Here is a 20,059-nt window from a genome sequence, read left to right on the forward strand (position 1 = left end):
GAGGAATGAGCTGAAGCTGCTGTCCTTGGGCAGCATTTCTTCTGGGAAGCTCCACTCTGTAACTAAACCCTTCCAATGACTGACTAAAATCCTCCAGGTTATCTAGGATTATCTCTCTTATTTAAAATAGGCTGATTATGGATGTTAATCACATCTACAAAATATTTTCTCAGCAACACAGAGATTAGTGTTTGATTGAACAAATGGGATTACAGCCTTACCAAGTTGATAGATAAAACTGACCATTACAGGTGACAATTATCTCTTTGGTCACAAAGCACAGAACATCACTGTCCACTTTACGTTCATATGGAGACAGGGTTTGGTTTAAAAAGCTACCATACGCAACCTTAACCATTTAATTTTTTTTCAAACAAAGCATAAGGTGCAAAATTAAATCAAACTGCTTGTTATACTAAGTCTACCAGATTTTTCCTCCCTTCCTCCCTCCCTCTCTTCCTCCTTCCCTCCTCCTAAAATGAAGTGATCCTCCCACCTCAGCCTCCTGGTAGCTGTGATTACAGGCATCCGCCACCATGCCCAGCTAATTTTCTTTACTAGAGATGGGGTTTCACCATGTTGCCCAGATTGGTCTTGAGCTCCTGGCCTCAAGTGATTCACCCACCTTAGCCTCTCAAAGAGGTGGAATTACAGGTGTGAGCCAATGCACCTGTTGTGGGTAGATTTCTTTCTACAAATGTGCATATAGTACCTTGATATGAGCTTGGCTGGAAAAAATTATGCCAATTCCTTGCCTTGTTCTTGATGGAGAGAAACTGAAGATGATACAAGCGATCAATGTTTCTCAAACTTTTGGGGCTCAAGAATATATGCTTCAAAATGATTAAGGACGCTATTAAGACTTTGCTTTTGTTTATATGGGTTATATCCACAACTATTTACCTTATTAGAAATTAAAACTAAGCAATATAAAAATATTAACTAGAAATAATAAATCTATTACATGTTAACATATAACATGTGAAATGAAAAATAACTATTTTCTAAAATAAAACAAAGACTTAGTGAAAAGAATGGCATTGTTGTACAATTTTGCAAATCTCTTTAAAGTTCCCTAACTGAAGGCAAGCAGCTTCTCGTATGTCAGCTTTGTTAATAAATGTATTATGTTGTTTTCATTGACACATATGAAGAAAATCCTAGGGCCTTTCAGACTGCTTGGTCTTGGAGATCCCTAAGGATCACACTTCGAAACTGATAGTCTATGGCAATGGGTCCTTTTAGGCCTTGAATCTCTTTAAGAATCTGACAGACAATATGAAACTCTGTCTCTAGGAAGCGGCTGGAAGGTATGCAATGTTGGGAGTTTGCCCTTTGAAGCTCACCTGTGGACCTTCTTTCCCTCCATAAGTCCACTGACTCCGGTTAGGAATGCTTGGGCAGTGGTCTGATAAGTGTCCTTTTTATGTAATGGTGGATAAATTGCTTTTTCCAATGTCTAAACATACAGTTTCAAAACCAAAGAGGAAATAAGATTGAAGAAAAGGAAATAAGGAATAATGGAAGAAAGGAAGGGAAAAAGAGAGATAATTAAAGGTGGTTTATTGTAATCCTAGCACGTTGGGAGGCCGAGGCAGGTGGATTGCTAGAACCCAGTAGTTCGAGACCAGCCTGGGCAACATGGCGAAACCCTGTCTCTACAAAAAAATAAACAGGTGTGGTGGTGCATGTCTGTAGTCCCAGCTACCCGGGAGGCTGAGGTGGGGACATCACCTGAGCCTGAGAAGTTGAGGCTGCAGTGAGCTGTCATGGCACTTCACCCTGGACAACACAGACTGTGTCTCAAAAAAATTAAAAAAAAAAAAAAAAAAAAAAGGTGGTTTACTCAGTAGAGCTCTTTATCTTGCTTGAAAGGCCAAAGCCATTTTAAGAAGGAAACTTGCTAAATCTTCTGCTGTATGCGTAAAGAGTAATCCCTTAAAAATAAATCACTGCGTAAATGAGATGACTGCTTGAGTCATCATTAACAACTTATTAAAAAGACAGAAGTGCCTCTTACAGAGGTGTAAAGTTTTACTTGCACCCTATCATGCTGGTAGAAAACCTGGGAAGGCAAATCTGAGTGCAGGGTAGAAAACGGTCAGTTGCAGAACATAAACATTAACATGATTATAATTGTGGACTTGAGAAGTGAAAAGCACTGGGGAAGTTTTAGGTAAATACAACATTCCACACTGATGCTTTCACAGTTTAATAGCAGAATCACTTATAAACATTCTGATAAAGATCAGAAACTAAAATGCATTCCTGTTTAAAACACAGATTTGCATTTACCAAAGAAGACATGATTCTGGAACAAACGAAAAATACACTCAACGTTATCAACAGGCAATGATGCTCTCAGTCAATGGAAATTTTTACAAAGGCTCTGGAAAAATAACTGGAGATAGAAGTTGTTTGATTATGGGAAGCCAACAGAACAGAAGAGGCATGCATGAGGTGCCTTACGGATCTGGGTAAAGAATTAGGGACATGATGCGGTAAATGTTAAATAGTCTTGGCAGAAAATGACCACAGGTAATTTCAGTAAGTATAACCTAAATAAATAATAAAATGTACAGAAATGATTTCTAAGGAAATTTGAGCACAAATGTTTGCTCCTTAGAACACTGGAAGGGTTAGTGATCAGAACTGTTTATTTCTATTTTGCAGGAAAAGAAGCATAAGCTGCAATAAAAATTTGGTTTCAAGATAACAAAGTCAGTCCCCAAAAATCAGTATTGAGTCACTGACATTCAATGAAGAAGATACAAGGATGGTGTGGGGACCTTCACTCTTCAAAGACGAGCTATACATGCCCCTGAAAGGCTGTCTGAAGGCAGGGGAAGGCTGGAGATGGCAACTCTGGCCTCTGCCAAGTACTCGTGCTATTTTCTGGATGTGATACTATCTGTTTTGTAACTCAGAGGCAACACCACATACCGAACACAGGGCTCGAACTCCCTTTGGGGTTATCAATTACTTACATAGCCTTCCTCTAAGGGAAGGCTTGCAAATGATTCATATTCAACCCTTACATGTGATAAGCATTCATGTCGGCTTCACAATGTAACAGAGGTACACAGGGATTCTTGTAAACAGAAAATTTTATAAACAGTTAACTGATCTCACTTTGAAGAAGTCTTACTGACTAGATGTCCTTTATCAGAGTAGACAGGCTTAAAATGCATTGCTTGTAGTATTCTGTTGTAATGCCTTCTTTTTGTTTTTGCATTGGTTTTTAATTCATTTAATTGGTTTAAATTCTTCTTTTTTTTTACATTCCATTTTTGCATTTGTATGCCATTTAAAAATTATGAAATGGCACATTGTGGGATTTTGTTTACCTAAATTCCAGAAAGATTGAAAGACACCTTTTATTTGAATTAAGTAAGCCTGAGGTTATTCAGCATGGGTGATCTCTGCATTTCTGAAAGGTTATCTTGTCGTTTAATAAACACAAATAACTTAAGCACACTGGAAGAGCTATTAAATGAGAGCAGGAGATTAAAAAGACATGATTTCTTACTTTGTCCACCTGAAAGGAGAGCTTGTGTTGGTGATTAATCTTGCACTGTTAAATTCAGTTCCTAAATATTTAGATAAATAGTTGGTCTGATCATTATTTGTAAAGTATTAGTAGTTGCATGTTGAATTATCATGTTAAGATTTTTAGTTTGTTGTTCATGTGATATGAAAGATAACAATTCCTAAAACTGAATGCATGGCTTATTCAGCTTAGGTCACATACAAAGAGAAACACTGATGCTGCAATAAACACAGTAAAGTTATCTGGGTTTGAAGCAAAACGGCTGTGAAGTAAGGTATATGCACTTTACGTTGTACATATCTTTTCAGTTCTAGTAAACTCGTCTGGAATCATGTAACAGAAAATGATTCTCCAGGTCCAAACACATTTAAGTGTAATGACTGGGGCTATTCTAAGAATTGCGGCTATCTCATTTTTTCTCACTGTTTCATTAGCATAGCACCCATTTAAGAGCAACTACTTATAAACATAGTAATATTTCAGAGGCTATAAAATAATAGAGGAAGAAAACTTAAAAAAATCCTTTGCAGCCAAGAAAATGTGAGGAACAGATTTGTATTTGTTTTGAACAATTGGAAACTGTCATAATTGTTTTTAAGATGTAACAAATGTATATAAAATATGGGATTCTGTAGTATTAGCCATTTTGATATCTTTTATTGAAAGAAAAAATAAAAAAAACCCATATGTTCTGAGGCTCAGAAATCAAAGAATTCCACAATTTTCATTTCCACTAAAATATTTATTTAATTGATATCTTACAGAAATAAATAAAAACAGTTTTTGTCTAATACAGATAATTTTTATATAGATATGTAATTTGTTTTTACAAAATTGAAGCATATCAAATTGTTTTCTCTAAAACATAGCTCAGAAAGGAATAGTAGAAAATAAACACAAAGAAATACTGAAGTAGTCTCATTTTTAAATTATAAGCATGGGCCTTCTGAATCTCAGCATGACATGTTATTAGTAAAAGAATGTAAGATATGGAGTCAGGGTACCTGGGCTCCACTGTTTACTTGCTACATGTCCTAAGAAAGTTTCAATGTATCTGAACTTCAGTTCTCTACCTTTAAAACAGGAATGATATTAATTATATCAACTTCACAAGATTGTTGGGCAAATTAAACACGTAAATGTACAGGAAAGCTCTTTTTAATATGTAAAGAGCTATAAAAATAAGTTTGATTTAATTTCATATAAAAGAATCAATGCATACTTCCTTTTAACTGAAGAATAAGCACCAAAAGCATGTGTGTGTTTTCTTCAGTTGAATTACATCACTCTATAAACCTAGAGTAAGAAAATGCACCTTAACTGAGCACCAAAGCCTCTCAGACAAATGGGATCCAGGGGATGGTTCTATTAGTTTTCCAGGCAGCTAACTAGGAGCTAGTAAGTCCTGAGGGTCAAAGAGGGTCCTTTAAAACTCTGAAGGCTCAAAGAAAAGGAAGCCAAACAAGAACATTTGTATTACATCAAATGGCTAGGATATAACAAGCTACTCCTTATTCAGCAATTTCAAAGTCCATTAATTCCTCACAGAAGAAGAACACTTGGTTATTACCACTTGCAACGATTCGCTTATGTGAACATGGCATTCTCTTGTTCGAAAGGTCAAAGACTCGTGCTTAAGGGAGGAACAACTGGAGTGAAATAACAACTCTACCACGAATTCAGATATCACTGGCTAAAAAGTTCTAGTTACACAAGAACATGGGAGAGGAAAAGAATCCAAGACATCAGTATAATAATGATTGAAACAAAACTCTGCCATATTTCCATGTTATAATAAAACAAAATCATAAAAACTGCAATATTTACAGATACATCAATCTTACAACATATAAAAACTTTAAAAATAAGAAAAATTAAGAGTAGGGAAAGCAGATAATTTTAAGGTAGTCATTAATACATTAAAAAAATCTACTTGGAGTTAACTGTCTACACTAACACCACTTTACACATAACAGAAATATGAGTATTTTCATTGTTTTTGTTTTCAGTAGCAAGATGCAGAAGAAAGAAATAACTGTCTGACACTAACTTATTCTAAGGAGTTGCAAAATTACTAGTTGTAAAGTTATGGTATAAGCCTACTTAAAAAATGAGTTAATGTAATTCACCATCTACTTAAAATATTACTAACAAGATACTGGTGAATCATGTGCTAAAGATACTGAAGGCCCTTCCAAAAACTGAGATCTATGTTGGTTGAATATATCAGGTCATATAAAACTAGACTAGTTTACTTTCTTATTCCAACTCTTTTTATGACTGATCTTATCATAAGAAAAGTACACATTACCTCTCTTAATTCCCTTGTATCGTCAGATATAGATATTATTTGGGACAAAAAATAAATATTTTATTAGGAGTGTAAAATTAAAAATCTTTATAGATCTTTTTTAAACAGTATATTGAAAAGGACTCAGTAAGTACTAGGCCACTGTATAACCAGAACAAGAAACAAATTCATTCAACTAGGAACAGTGGTAACTGTTATCTACTGGGTTTTTAAAACTTGTAACTTTGCTCTACAGCTATGAAAGTTTATTAATACACTAAAGTCCATGGAATGAATCAAGTGTAGTTCATTCAAGCTCTTCAGTTTCTTTGGTAAACAGGTCTGCCAGGTCAGCCAAGGTCAAGACAGAAGCCTCTGAATGCTTCACTGATGAGTTCGTGTGACTGCAAGGTTTTCCAAATGAGCACAGTCAGAAAGAAACCTCAAGCCATCAGCGATTGTATTTGTAGTAATACGAACTAGACACATATGTTTTCTTAAGTTTTTGTAACTGGGCTATAAGAAACTCCCAGAGGAAAGCAAGTGATAAGATCATTGTTATACCTTGTCAAAACTAGTGAAGACTTCTATATATTACGTTTAGGGTTTGTCAAAATGTTTTTTTCTCTGTGCACTTAACAGAACAAAGAATAAAACCCTTGACAACTGCTACTAAGGCTCTCACCTTACAAATTACCTTCTTACCACCTAAAGTTAAATTGTTTCAAGATAATTTCAAACAACTCATAACTGTTATTTTATTAAAACAACCTAAATAAAAATCACTGAAGTCTGATACACAAGGAAACAAGACCTTTAAAAAGCCTTCATGTTTTAGGTAAAAAGGCTCCTGTGGAAGCCTCTTTCCTTCCCAGAAATCATCAATGGAAGAAAATTTGTGGTTTCAAATTGCTTCTTTGCTATGTGACAATCCCTTCTAAGGCAATCATCTCTTCCTTGGGTACCTTCCAAACCTACCTACCTCCTAAAGACGTAGAAAGATTTATGTTTTCAAAAAGATTTAAATAAATTATACCATAAATATTAGAAAATTCTATGATTCCAGAGTCAAGCTTTTAAAATTAAGACTGGTTTGGTCTCTCTGCTTTTGTTTTGTCTTTGGATTGACACCACAATTAACCTTAACCAATTAAGTTTTTTTTTTTTTTTTTTCCCTGGGACACAGTCTTGCTCTGGTGCCCAGGCTGGAGTGCAGTGGCATGATCTTGGCTCACTGCAACCTCCAACTCCTGGGTTCAAGCGATTCTCCTGCCTCAGCCTCCCAAGTAGCTCAGACTATGGCGTGTGCCACCACGCCTGGCTAATTTTTGTGTTTTTAGTAGAGACGGGGTTTCGCCATGTCAGCCAGGCTGGTTTCGAACTCACGACCTCAGGTTATCCACCTGCCTCAGACTCCCAAATTTTAAATTTTACAATCAAATTTTAAAGTTCAGATATTTATACCTGCACGTGACTAACAAGTGTGATGTAGAAAGTAGCAATAAGAGTTTAGTTTACACATATGAGACTAAGGCTTACGTCAGGCATAAAGATATATTTTGTTTAGAAAGTGATCCAATGTGGCAAAGAAATGTAGTATAGTTTATATTTATGTTATGATTAATACATTAATTCAAATATACAAAGTCTGGAGCACTGACTGGGAAACAGTGAAAAGGCAAAACGTCAGACCTTGCTTTTAAGAAGTATTTGTGTTGTATTTTTTGTTGTCATCTAAGTGAAGAAGTTCCAAAGATACAAACTTTTAACAGGAAAACCTTCCCCCTTCTACTTGTCATAAATTATTACCTACCTCCTCTCAGCAGTTTTCAGCATTGCCTGCATTCTTTCTTCTATTGTTGCTTTAATTAAGAATCTGTGTACAATAGTAGGTCTAAAAGGTACAGAAGAATTTTAAGCTTAAAAACACAGTAAAACGAATCAGTACAAACTGACTTCACATTTTACATGCTATATTCATCAGTCAGTTGGTGCCCACTTGTGGCAGGTGCTGGGAGGGGTTCAGCAGCAAATAAAATGAACTATTTAATCTCCTGAACTGGCATTCTAACGAGAGACAGACGATAAACATATAAAGGAGTAAGACAGTTTCAGGTAAATATAATGCTGAGAGGAGGCTGACATGCAAACTGAAACAACAGGGATGGGAATGAGGCCAGTAGGCAAACGAGGAGTAGGAATAACATCCAAACGGAAGAAGCACATTCCCCGGGAAGGGAACACGCCTGGAACAAGTCTAACATGTTCAAGAGGCCAAAAGAAGGCTAGCATGTTTGCAGAAGCATCCTGTAAGCAAGGGAGAGAGGTGAAAATAAGGGTGGAGAAGTGTGCAGGGGCCAGGTCACACAGGGCCTTCCAGGATGTGACCAAGGATTTGAATTGTATTGTGGTTATAATGGGAAGCCCTTGGTGGGTTTGTATGCATGATTTGATGTATACCTGACTGTACTTTAGAAATCCCTTTGGCGACTGTGTGGAGGATGTACTTCTTGTTCAGCAAGAAGAGCACCAGAGAAGTCAGTTAAGTACTGTAGTCATCTGGGTAAGTAAGGGTGAATGCACTATGGTTGTGTCAGTGGAGAAGACAGCAGTCAAGTAGATTTGGAATATCTTTTGGAGGCAGAGCTGACAAAACTTAAAAGATGACTGGGATGTGAGATGTGAAAACAAAAATATAGAAGAGTCCTAGATTTCTGATCTGGGCAGGAACAGATGACAGTGCCACATTATAAGATGGGGAAAGCTCAGGGTGGGAGTGAGAGTGCAGATGCAACACAGTTTTGTTTTGTCCATGTGAAACCTATTAGATAACTATTAGACAGGTATCCAAGGTGAGTCCAGAGATATGTGTGCAGAGCTAGAACGGGATATATGCACCTGGGACAGGAGTTATATGGGCATGTCTGGGCTGGGGAATATATACCTGAGAGTCGTCAACCCGTAAAAGCTACCTAAAGCCCTAAGACTGGAAAAATTCATCGAAGGGGTGTAGAGAAAGAACCCTCAGACCACTGGCAAGAAGTAGGTCACTAAAAATGTTATAAGCCTCACTTCAGTGATATGGTGGAGAGAAAAATAAACCAGTTTGACAGAGAATGGGGGATAAAAAAGTAGAGATGGAGGTAGGATGTATCGGAGTGTTTTTTTAAAGATGGATAATATTAAGACATATTTATGGAGTAATATATGACAGGTTGAGTATCCCTAATCCAAAAACCCAAAATCCAAAATTCTCTAAAATCCAAAACTTTTTGAGTGCCAACGTGACATGGAGAATTCAACACCTGACTTCATGTGATGAGTCACAGTGAAAGCACAGTAAAAACTTGCTTTCGTGCACAAAATTATTTAAAATATTATATAAAATCACCTTCAGGCTATGTGTAGAAGTTGTATATGAAACATAAATAAATTTCATGTTTAGACTGGGGTTTCATTCCTAAGATATCTCACTATGTATATGCAAATATTCTAAAATCTGAAAAAATTCTAAAGGCAAAACACTTAAAGCATTTCAGTTAAGGGATACTCAACCTGTACAAGGGAAATGTATACCTGTCCTTGAAAATACGAGAAGGAATGGAGTCCAGGACAAATGAATGAGTGGCTTTTGAAAGAAAAGGGACACTTCTGCTGTAATAAAAGGGAAGGCATATGAAGTACTTTCCTGCTTATTACTGGATGACATATCCATGCTCCTGCCTACCAACCCCTCCCTCCACTTCAGTGTTCCATCCCGTATCCTCTTGGCTACTTAAGGACACTGTCAAGCATTCTCCCTGTTCTCCTCCTTCACTAGTTTTTGTTGTCTCTAATGAATCATTCTCTTACTAATTCTCCCATTTGAAAGGAAAAACAAATACTTCCCTTGATCTCATTCTCTTCCTTTTCTCTGCAGCAAAACTCCTCAAAATACTAGCTGTACCAGCCACACAGAAGCAGCAGTGCACTGTGGTTAAAGCTTGTACTGTGAAGGCAGAATGGCTGTGCCTGAAATCTGCCACCGCTTCTACTAGTTGTCTGACCATGGGCAAGTTACCTAACCTCTCTTTGTTATACAAGTATTTGCTAAATAAGAAATACACAAAATCCCATTTTCTCCAAAACTAAAGTCAGACTGTCACCTCTACCACTTAACCTGATTTTGATCTCCATGTTGCTAAATCTAATGATCAATTCTCAATCCTTATCTTCCTTGACATTTTTCACAGCACTTGCAACAGGTGACCATATCCTCTTCTTTGAGGTACATTTTTTACTTGGTTCCTAGGACACCCGTCTTCTGGTTTTCTTCTAACTCACTGCTTGATCTTTGTTACCTTTGCTGGTTTCTTCTCCTCTCCTAGAATAGTTGAAATTTGGTGCCCTGGAGTTCAGTCCATCTATCTAAATTCTATCTCTATCTAAACTCACCCCTAGGTAATCTCATTCAGTCTCGTGACTTAATGGACTTGTACATCTAGTTACAGAAAAGAAATCTCCATTTGGATGTCAGTTCTTCTCTTACCAAATCTGTTCTACCCTGTAGACTTCTCCAGCTCAGCTGAAGGTTACTTCATCCTTCTAGTTATCCAAGCCAAAACCCATGGTGTTATCCTTGACCCTCTCACACCCCATGTCTAGTCTGTCCAAAAGTACTATCAGTTCTATCTTCAAAATATATCCAGAACCTGACCACTCGTCACCATGTGCACTGCTGCCGCCATGGTCAGGTCACCTTCATCTCTCACCAGGACGACTGCAATAGCCTCCAAGACTCTCCCTGTTTCTACTCTCCCTTGTTCCCCTTCACTCCCACCCCATCATAGCACTCAGAATGATTCTTTTAAAACTTAAGATATGCCAGGCCTCTGCTCAAAGCCTTCCAATGGCTCCCGATTTCACACAGGGCAAAAGCACTGTCCTCACAGTGGCTTCCTGGGCCCAATATAATCCCTCTCCCCACTAAGTGCGCTCACTTCAACTCCTGCTTCTCTCCCCTTTAGCAACTGTGGCTCCTTGCTATTCTTCTAACATACCACACTTCTGACTTAGGGCCTTTGCACCGAATGCACTGTTTACTTGAACATTCTTTTGCAAGACAGCTGCATGACTAACTTTTCCATTTTCCCATTTCTTTCAAGTCCTTGCTCAGACTTTCTCAATAAGGCCTTGCATGCCTTCCTGCCCAAACACTGCACTCTTACTTCCTCACCCTGCTCTACTTTTCCAGCTCCGAACATAGTCTAGATTGTACTTATGTTAATTGTTTACCATCTTTCTGTCTACCAACCCCGTTACAGCTAGAATTGCGTTCCATGAGGACATCTCATGTTCCCATAACAGTACCTGGCACACAGAAGATACTCAATAAAAATCTACCAAAAAGCATTGAGTACTGATACAGGCAGACTGTTCAAGTTGATGATGGAAAGATGAGGTACTTCTAATCTGATTGTATATGTTTCCCCTGTACGAGGCAAGATTGCAATGGTGAGAAAGAAGACAGACTTCAGACAGACTCCTCAGAAGGTAGAAAAAAACAGATTCACTTGGGAGGCATAGTAAGATTGTTGGGTAATGCTGAATGGCCATTTGGACTTGTGGTTTTAAATATGAGACCAGTCCAGCCTATGCTTTAGAAGAACATTGGTAGGACAAAATATCAATATTTAAAAACATAGAAGAAAACCAACAAAAAAACAAGTAAAGACGTGACTGCATTTTAAATGACACTGGTGGTAAGTTAGAAGAAGCCTGCATTTATTACAGTTACTTTGCCCTATTTGTTAAGGGGTTTAATAAACATGTCTCTTCCCTGTTTACAAGTAAATCCTTTATTTTCTCTCCCGCTACTACTTACAGGGCAGTCTACATTTCTGAGTATGACACAGAAGACTTCATTTCCTGCCAATGATCCCTTTCTCATACTTTATACTGCAACAATTCCAAACTCCTTATAGTCCCTAGAAATGTCATGTCATTTCCCACCACTGTATTTTTGCATATCTAACTCTCTTTGGCTGTGTGACTACCCTTTTCCAGCCAACTTTGAAATAATTATTCCTTCAAGACTCAACATCATAAAGCCTTTCCTGACTCTGTAGGGCTCGAGTGATCATTACCTTCTTTTGTTAACACAGTCCTTTTATTATTATACTTCTGCACATTCTACCCAACACTTTAAATCGTGCTTCCTGTACTACACAGTGACCTACTTGGGGAAACAAATTATATATCACTCAATTTGAATCTTCAGTATTTAGAATAATGCCTGACATACAGTAGGTACTCAATAAATATTGATTTAATAAGTGCTTATTATGGATGTGTGTGTTTTTTTTTTCTTTTTTAAACATCGAAGATATTTAACATTTCTAAATAAAAAAGATACTTCTTTTTTAAACATCCAGAAGATAACACATTTAGCAGGCCTTATCAAAGATAACTGTCTATTCTGATATATGAATAAAACTAATACATGCCATATAATAATATTCACTATTAGGTTTGCTTTGGGCCTTAAACTGAATCTAATCATCTCTTGGAGCTGACCTACGAGGTGTCTTTTCTTAAGGTTAAGAATTTTAAAAGGAGCCATTTATTTTCAGTCATGTACAAAGTATGTCTTCTTTTAAACACGGGACTACTTTAGACAAAACTCCATTCTCCTCAAAGGCATGATGGATGCCTTCAACTTTGTAGCTGTCTTAAGTATTTCTAACAAGTTTTTTTGGATAAAGTGATAAGGTTTTTGTGGGAGGGAAGAGAAAAATTTGGGACAATTTAGGGGTTTGCTTCTTGGAGAGAAGGGAGGGTTGGAATTCTCATGCCTTTTAATTAAATAATTAAAAAGTTATAATAAATAAGTTACAAAATAATTAAATAATTAAAAATGTATCTAAGGAAGTAATTAAAAACAAGTAGGCTATGATGAACATAAATGAAGAGTCTAAAGACTGATTTGGTTTCTCAGAAAACTGAAGCAAATGTGACTGATTCTAATTTTAGTCCTTACTTTGTCTGTCCAATTCGGTGCACCCTCCCTATGGCCTGAAGCTCATGGGCAGGGTTCAATATGGGCTCCACCAAGAGAACATGAGTTGCTTCAATGATAGTTAATCCATTAGAACCTGTGTGCAGGGGCAGCAGCAAAATATTGATTTGGGGATCACGTTTAAATGCTGAAAGGTTCTCCTAAAAAAGAAAGGTACATTTTAATTTTAGCTGGATCAGTTAAAATAAGAGCAGTATGTAATAGCTCACTTTAAAGATGTCTAATGCTATCTATTACTATTGTGAAACGTAACAGCTAAGAAACTTAAATGCAAAATAACCAACTTTAGAAAATGTAAACTTGTCGCTTGATTTTAGTTATGAAGAAATGTATCATATAAGCTCTCTTGTTCTTCATAATATCTAGAGGAATCACAAGACAGATGCATGTGATGCATGCAAATTAAACTATACGAGGTTAGAGGAAAAAGAGAGAAAGAGAAAGAATGTGCTAGAGTGAATGTGAGATAAGAGACATGAATCTGTTAAATTTTCATTTGGTCTCTGTGTGTGCCTGAGGTCATACGTCTGTCACTATGCTGAGCATGATGTAAGGATAATTGTGACCACATGCAGTTCTGCCTGACAGCGACTTTAGAACTTAATCCTTGCGATGCGAGGCCCCTGTCTATTCAACAGGTATATCATAGGCAATCTTTTCCTGTACTAAAAAAAAAAAAAAAAAAAAAAAAGAACCTCAAGTTGGGAGATCTTTAAAAAGCCAATGGTCTTGTTATATATAGGTATAATTACATAGACTGAAAATACCTAGAGTTTCTCTGCTTCTAAATGTTCACTTTATAATTAATCAAGAACTCAGATGCTGTTTATGTGGCTTATGTGACACAAGACAATAAATGTAACTAAGCTAGTTAACAGCAGTTTCAATTTGCAACTGTATCTACTACAAAAACCAGGAGTAAAATCTTAACATACCTGAAATGTCTTAACCCGACTGATTTGTGCAAATTCCATGTTGTTGTCAGTGAGAGCTTTTGAAATAATATCTAATACATCTTGCCACTAGAACACATAAAACAATTAGAAAACCAATATTTATATGTAACATTTATCTAAGGGTATCTGAAAAGTAATTAAATCAAAATGACTTTTATACTGGAGTTAAGCAAATAAAACCAAAACCAAAACTCTCAAATGTAGTACCATCAATATTATTTAGCTCTATCTGAAACAGTATTTTTTTTTTTGCATCAAATGCTAGTTTTGAAAATGGAATTAAGAGAAACAAACAGTAGAAAATACATAATGGAGTGCACACTGGAATATAGTTACTTAGTTTTCTAAAATGAAAACTAGGGGTTTTACTCAACACTTTATTCAGTAGATTTTCTTTTTTTAACCCAAATTCTTGTGAAATGAGACTTTCGAGGTTAGAAATTCCAATTTTAAAAATATTAAACTAAGAAAATCCTTAAATGAAACGAATAAAAAATCATGAAATGTAGCTATACAAATTGCCTTGTGAAGCATCATCACATTTCTCTAAAAATAATTCTATCTTATGGATTTGGGAAAAAAATCAAAGAGTAAACATTAAAAATTAGTTCTCAGCTGCAAACTGATTAGCGAGGGAAAATCAGTTCGAGTTAATATTGAGGATGAAAATGTTGATTATACCGTTGAGAAAACGAGTGCTTTGGCCCCTGGATCTCTAAGCTGTATTTTCATCAGAGTTCTGACCACAGCTTCCACTTTTGTAGAATGGCTGCCCTTTGAATACACACAAAAAATACACATTACTACTAAATAAAATCTAGTTAAGAATAGAAAGGAAAAGCAATATAAAATACTTTTTATTATCAAAGCTACAAAGGCATCAAAACAAATTATCAGGTGCATATGTGTTTACTCTTTTCCATTTTGTGTTTGCTGGAAATTTTCTTTAGCTTCGAAAAGTAGAAGTCACTAAATTTACACCCAGACATTTGAATGTAAAAGAATGCCAGAAAGTCATTCAGTGCTATGACCCTGAAGATAAGATCTTTTAGTTAAGTAGTCAGGTTTTATAGTTACAAAATTTTGTTACATTAGATTAGCAGAAATGATATTTTAAAACACTCTTCATTTATTCTTCCTTTCTTCAGATATTATGTCATTAGAAATGTTAAGAATACAATGAATCAAAACTCCCAACTTAAGCAGTGAAGGATCCAACCAACAGAGAACGTTTTCTTGCAAGGGTATTAGCAAAAACAATGACAGAGGTACAAATGATGGTCTCTTAGAATGGGACAGATTCATACAAAGCTAGACACTGTTTTTTTTTTTTTTTTTTTTTTGCATCTTCCATAACCATTTCTATCAGATGAGGATGAAAGTGAAAAAATGATTTTTAAAATGGAGAAATAAGAAAGTGAGGAAAATAGTGCAAGTATTTCTGCAGCCCTCAGTGAGAAAGTTTTCCTTCTGGAGTACTCTCAGAGATGGTATGACAGAGAAATTAAGGTTATGAGATTTTGAATGAGAGAAATTTAAGTTGAACTCATAGTTCTGCAACTCACTAGTTACAGTTTCTAACCCTTTGTTTCCTCATCTGTCAAACAGGGCTGAATGATAATTATATCTCTTTCCAAAGGTGGCTGTGATGATTAAATGAGCAAATGTATACAAAGTATTTAGCCTAACATCTGGTAAGGAGTAAACACTCAAGAACTTACTATCTTTCTGAGATATTAAATATGAGCACTATAATGACCTAGATTATACCACAAGGGAGGGCAGATTTAACCAAAAAGAAAGAAAAATATTTCCACAGCAGCATAACCCTCTCCCTCAATCCTCTCAACACACTCCCTCAATCCTCTCAACACATTTTTACCTTTGAATGAAGAAACATTCAAAGGTAAAAATACAAACAAAACAAGAAAGAAAGCTATACTAATTTTAAGTCAGCAAGATAGAATAATGGAAAAAGTTTTAAAATCCTCATGCTAAAATCATGATTCTACTTATTTTCTCTGGATACGCACTTTCAAGTATACTTACAAGATTAGAAATGTACTACAAAGAACCTATTTCAGTCTAATAATTATCTCAAGTAAGAGCGAAGAGAAAATAGGAAATTAGTGTAAAGGTGATCATTTCAGAATTTAGACAAAAACATCCATGTTCCCTGCAAGTGCTTACTTTCAAAAATATTTCAAGTGAAATACCAGGATAACTATGAATCCTTCCACCAATTAATGTTTCTTACTAAAAGTTCAAAAAAAAAAGTAGAATAATTTTTTTGTAACCAACATTCCTAGCACTGTAGTGCTAACTCTATGGAGGAAAAGAACAGAGCATTCACTTTTATCAACGACTGGCCAGTTCAGTGGTAGCGCTCAATGATCCCTTCCAAATGCTACAGTTCTGAACCATTTCATCCCAGTCTAGTTACTTCCTACTCTCCTAGCAGAAAATGTTAGGCTACAAAACAAGTCTTGAAAACAAATTCAGACTGAAATTACATCAAGTATCTTCTCTGACAATGGAATGAAACTAGAAATCCACAATAGGAGGAATTTTGGAAAAATAACAAAAATGTAGAAATTAAATAACATGCTCTTGAACAGTCATTCAATGGATCAATGAAGCAATTAAAAGGAAAAATTAAAAATACCTTGAGACAAATGAAAATGGAAATACAACATAATAAAAGGTATGGGAATTCAACAAAAGCAGTTCTAATAATGAAGCTTACAGAAATAAACAACTACATAAAAAAAGAGAAATGTTCCAAATAACCTAATGTTGCACCACAAGGAACTGGAAAAAGAAGAGCAAAGTAAGCCGAAAGTCAGCAGAAGGAAGGATATAATAAAAATCAGAGCAGAAATACATGAAATAGAGAACGGAAAAAAAAAAATACAGAAAAGACTAATGAAATTCTTAGTTGGTTATTTGAAAACATAAACACAATGAACAACCCTTCAGGCACACTAAGAAAAAATAAGAGTGAAATTAAAAAAATTATAAATGAAAGAAGAGACATTAAAACTGATACCACAGAAATACAGAAAATCGTAAGAGACTTATGAACAACTATATGCCAACAAACCAGGAAATCTACAAGAAATGGATAAATTCCCAGAAACATACAATCTACCAAGACTGAATCACAAAGAAATAGAAAATCTGAACAGAACAGTATGTAGTAAGGAGATTGAGTTGGTAATAAAAAGTCTCCCATCAAAGAAAAGCATAGGAACTAGTGGTTTCACTGGTAAAGTTGAACAATCATTTAAAGAAGAACTAGTACCAATCTTTCTTGAACTTTTCTAAAAAACTGAAGAGAGAATATTCTTAATTCATTTTACAAGACCAGAAGTACTCTGATATCAAAGTCAGATGAGAATACTATAAGAAAATTACAGACCAGTATCTCTGATGAAAACATGCAAAAATCCTCAACAAAATACTAGGAAGCCAAATCCCACAACACATTAGAAGGGATCACTCACCATGATCAACAGGGATTCATCTCCGGCATGCAAGGATGGTTTAACATACGCAAACCAATAAATGTGATACACCACAGAATAAAGGAAAAAAATGATCATCTCAGTATTTGCAGAAAAAATATCTGATAAAATTCAACATACTTTAATAAACTACCAACAACTTAGGTATAGAAGGAACGTACCTCAAAACAATAAAGGCCATAAACGACAAGCCTACCAGCTAGCAACATACTCAGCGGTGAAAAGCTGAAAGCTTTTCCTCTAAGATCAGCAAAACACAAATGCCCACTCTTGCCACTGCTAATCAACATAGTATTGGAAGTCTTAGCTAGAGTAATTAGGCAAGGAAAAGAAATAAAAGGCATTCAAATTTCAAAGGAGGAGGTTAAACTGTTTGCAGATGACATGATCTTCACAAATTCCTAAAGATTCCACCAAAAACCTGTTAAAATAAATAAATTTAGTAAAGTTTCAGGATACAAAAGAAACTCAAAAATCAGTAGCATTTCTATAACTAACAATGAATGATCCAAAAAGGACATCCAGAAAAAATTCCCATTTATAATACCATAAAAAAAAAACCGCTTAGGAGTAAATTTAATCAAGGTGAGAGATTTGTACACTGAAAACTATGAAACATTAATAAAAAAATTAAAGAGAACACAAATAAATGGAAAGACATATGTTCGTGAACTGAAATAATTAATATTGTTACATAAATATTAACACAATCTATAGATTCAATGCAATCCCTATGAAAATTCCAATGACATTTTTCATGGAAATAGTGCTATGATTTGAGTTTGTCCTCAGCGATATTCACGCTGAAATTTGATACCCAGCATGGAGGTGTTGGGAGGTCGGGCCTAGTGGCGGGTGTTTTGAGTCATGGGGGTGGATCCTTCATGAATGACTTGGTGCCATTCTCTTGGTAGTGAGTAAATTCTTTCTTGTGCAAGAAGAATTAGCTCCTGTGAGGGCAGGCTGTTATAATGTAAGTTTCCTCCTCCCGTTTGTTGCTCTCTCTTTGTACCCGTCTGCTACCCCTGTGACTTAAGCCATGCTATCATGTAACAAGGAAGCCCTCACCAGAAGGGCAATCTCCTTCAACTTCCCGAGTACACTTTCTCTTTTCTTTTTTTTTCTTTTTGAGACAGGGTCTTGTCCTGTCACCCTGGTTGGAGTGCAGTGGTGTAATTACAGCTCACTGCAACCCTGAACTCCTGCGCTCAAGTGATCCTCCGACCTCAGTCTCCCAAGTAGCTGGGACTACAGGTGTGCACCACTATGCCTGGCTAATTTAATTTTTTTTTTTTTTTCCGTAGAGATAGAGTCTTATTATGTTGCCCAGGCTGGTCTTGAACTCCTGGCCTTGAGTGATCCTCCTGCCTTGGCCTCCCAAGGCACTGAGATTATAGGCATGAGTCACCATATCTGGCCATAACTCCTTTTCTTTATAAATTAACCAGTCTCAAATATTCTACTATGTCAACATAAAACAGACAAAGATAAATAGAAAAAAACAATTCTATAATTCATATGGAATCATGAAAGACCTTGGAAAACAAAAGCAATCTTGAGCAAAAAGCTAGAGATATCACACTCCCTGATTCTAAAACACATTACAAAACTACAGTAATAAAAACAGTATGCTACTGAAATAAAAACAGACATACAGACCAATGGAACAGGAGAGAGAGCCCAGAAATAAACCCACACGTACACAGTCAACTAATCTTTAACAAACATAAGAAGATCACACAATGGGGAAAACACAGTCTCTTCAATAAATTGTGCTGAAAAAACCAGTTATCCACATGCGGAAGAATAAAACTGGACCCTTATCTCACCCCATATATAAAAAACCACTCAAAATGGATTAAAGACTTAAATATAAGACCCAAAACTACAAACTACTTGACAATGATCTTGGTAAAGCCTTTTTGGATACGACCCAAAAAACATAAGCAAGAAAAGCAAAAAGATAAATAGGATTACACTAAAGTAACAATCTTCTGCACAGCAGAGGAAATAATTAACAAAGGCAATCTACAGCAAAGGAGAAAATATCTGCAAACCACACATGTGATAAGGAGTTATTATCCAAAATATATGAGAAACTAAAAAAACTCAAGAGCAAGAAAACAACCTGAGTAAAAACTCGGCAAAGGACCTGAAAAGATATTACTCAAAAGAAGACATACAAATAGGTAACAGGTATAGGAAAAGGTGCTCAACAACACTAATCATCAGGGAAATACAAATTAAAACCACACCGAGATACACACCTCATTCCTGTTAGAATGACTATTATAAAAAAGACAAGAGGTAAGTATTGGTGAGAAGGTGGAGAAAAAGGAAACCCCTGTACACTACTGGTAGGAATACAAATTAGTAGGACCATTTTGGAAAACAGTAAAGAGGTTTCTCAATACATTAAAAATAGAACTATCACATGATCCAGCAATTCTATTTCTGGGTATATATGCAGGGGAAATTAAATCAGCATGTGGAAGAGATATCTGCATTCTCCAGTTAATTTCAGCATTATTCATTATCAGTAGCAAAGACATGGAATCAATGTAAGTGTCCACCCACTGATGAATAAATTTTAAAACAGGGTATATATACACAATGGAATATGTTTTTACCTGAAAGTAAATCAATCCTATCTGGTGAGATAACATCTATGTACCTGAA

General features: G+C 35.9%; 1 protein-coding gene across 3 annotated transcripts in view; it reads right to left on the reverse strand.

The window, feature by feature from the left end:
* Window positions 1–2,196: 2,196 nt before the first annotated feature.
* Window positions 2,197–20,059, reverse strand: part of SHPRH (SNF2 histone linker PHD RING helicase) — an 83,064-nt gene continuing 65,201 nt past the window's right edge. For all 3 annotated transcript variants that reach the window (XM_008006739.3, XM_008006740.3, XM_008006742.3), the window contains 5 exons: window positions 14,535–14,627; window positions 13,833–13,919; window positions 12,859–13,037; window positions 7,654–7,734; window positions 2,197–6,244 (listed from right to left, as the gene is read on the reverse strand). In XM_008006739.3, the coding sequence (XP_008004930.1) occupies window positions 6,148–6,244; window positions 7,654–7,734; window positions 12,859–13,037; window positions 13,833–13,919; window positions 14,535–14,627 (537 nt within the window). In that variant the 3' untranslated portion in view covers window positions 2,197–6,147. The remainder of the gene's footprint in view (window positions 6,245–7,653; window positions 7,735–12,858; window positions 13,038–13,832; window positions 13,920–14,534; window positions 14,628–20,059) is intronic.

The sequence above is a fragment of the Chlorocebus sabaeus genome, chromosome 13 (assembly GCF_047675955.1).
Source record: "Chlorocebus sabaeus isolate Y175 chromosome 13, mChlSab1.0.hap1, whole genome shotgun sequence".
NCBI classification, from domain to species: domain Eukaryota; kingdom Metazoa; phylum Chordata; class Mammalia; order Primates; family Cercopithecidae; genus Chlorocebus; species Chlorocebus sabaeus.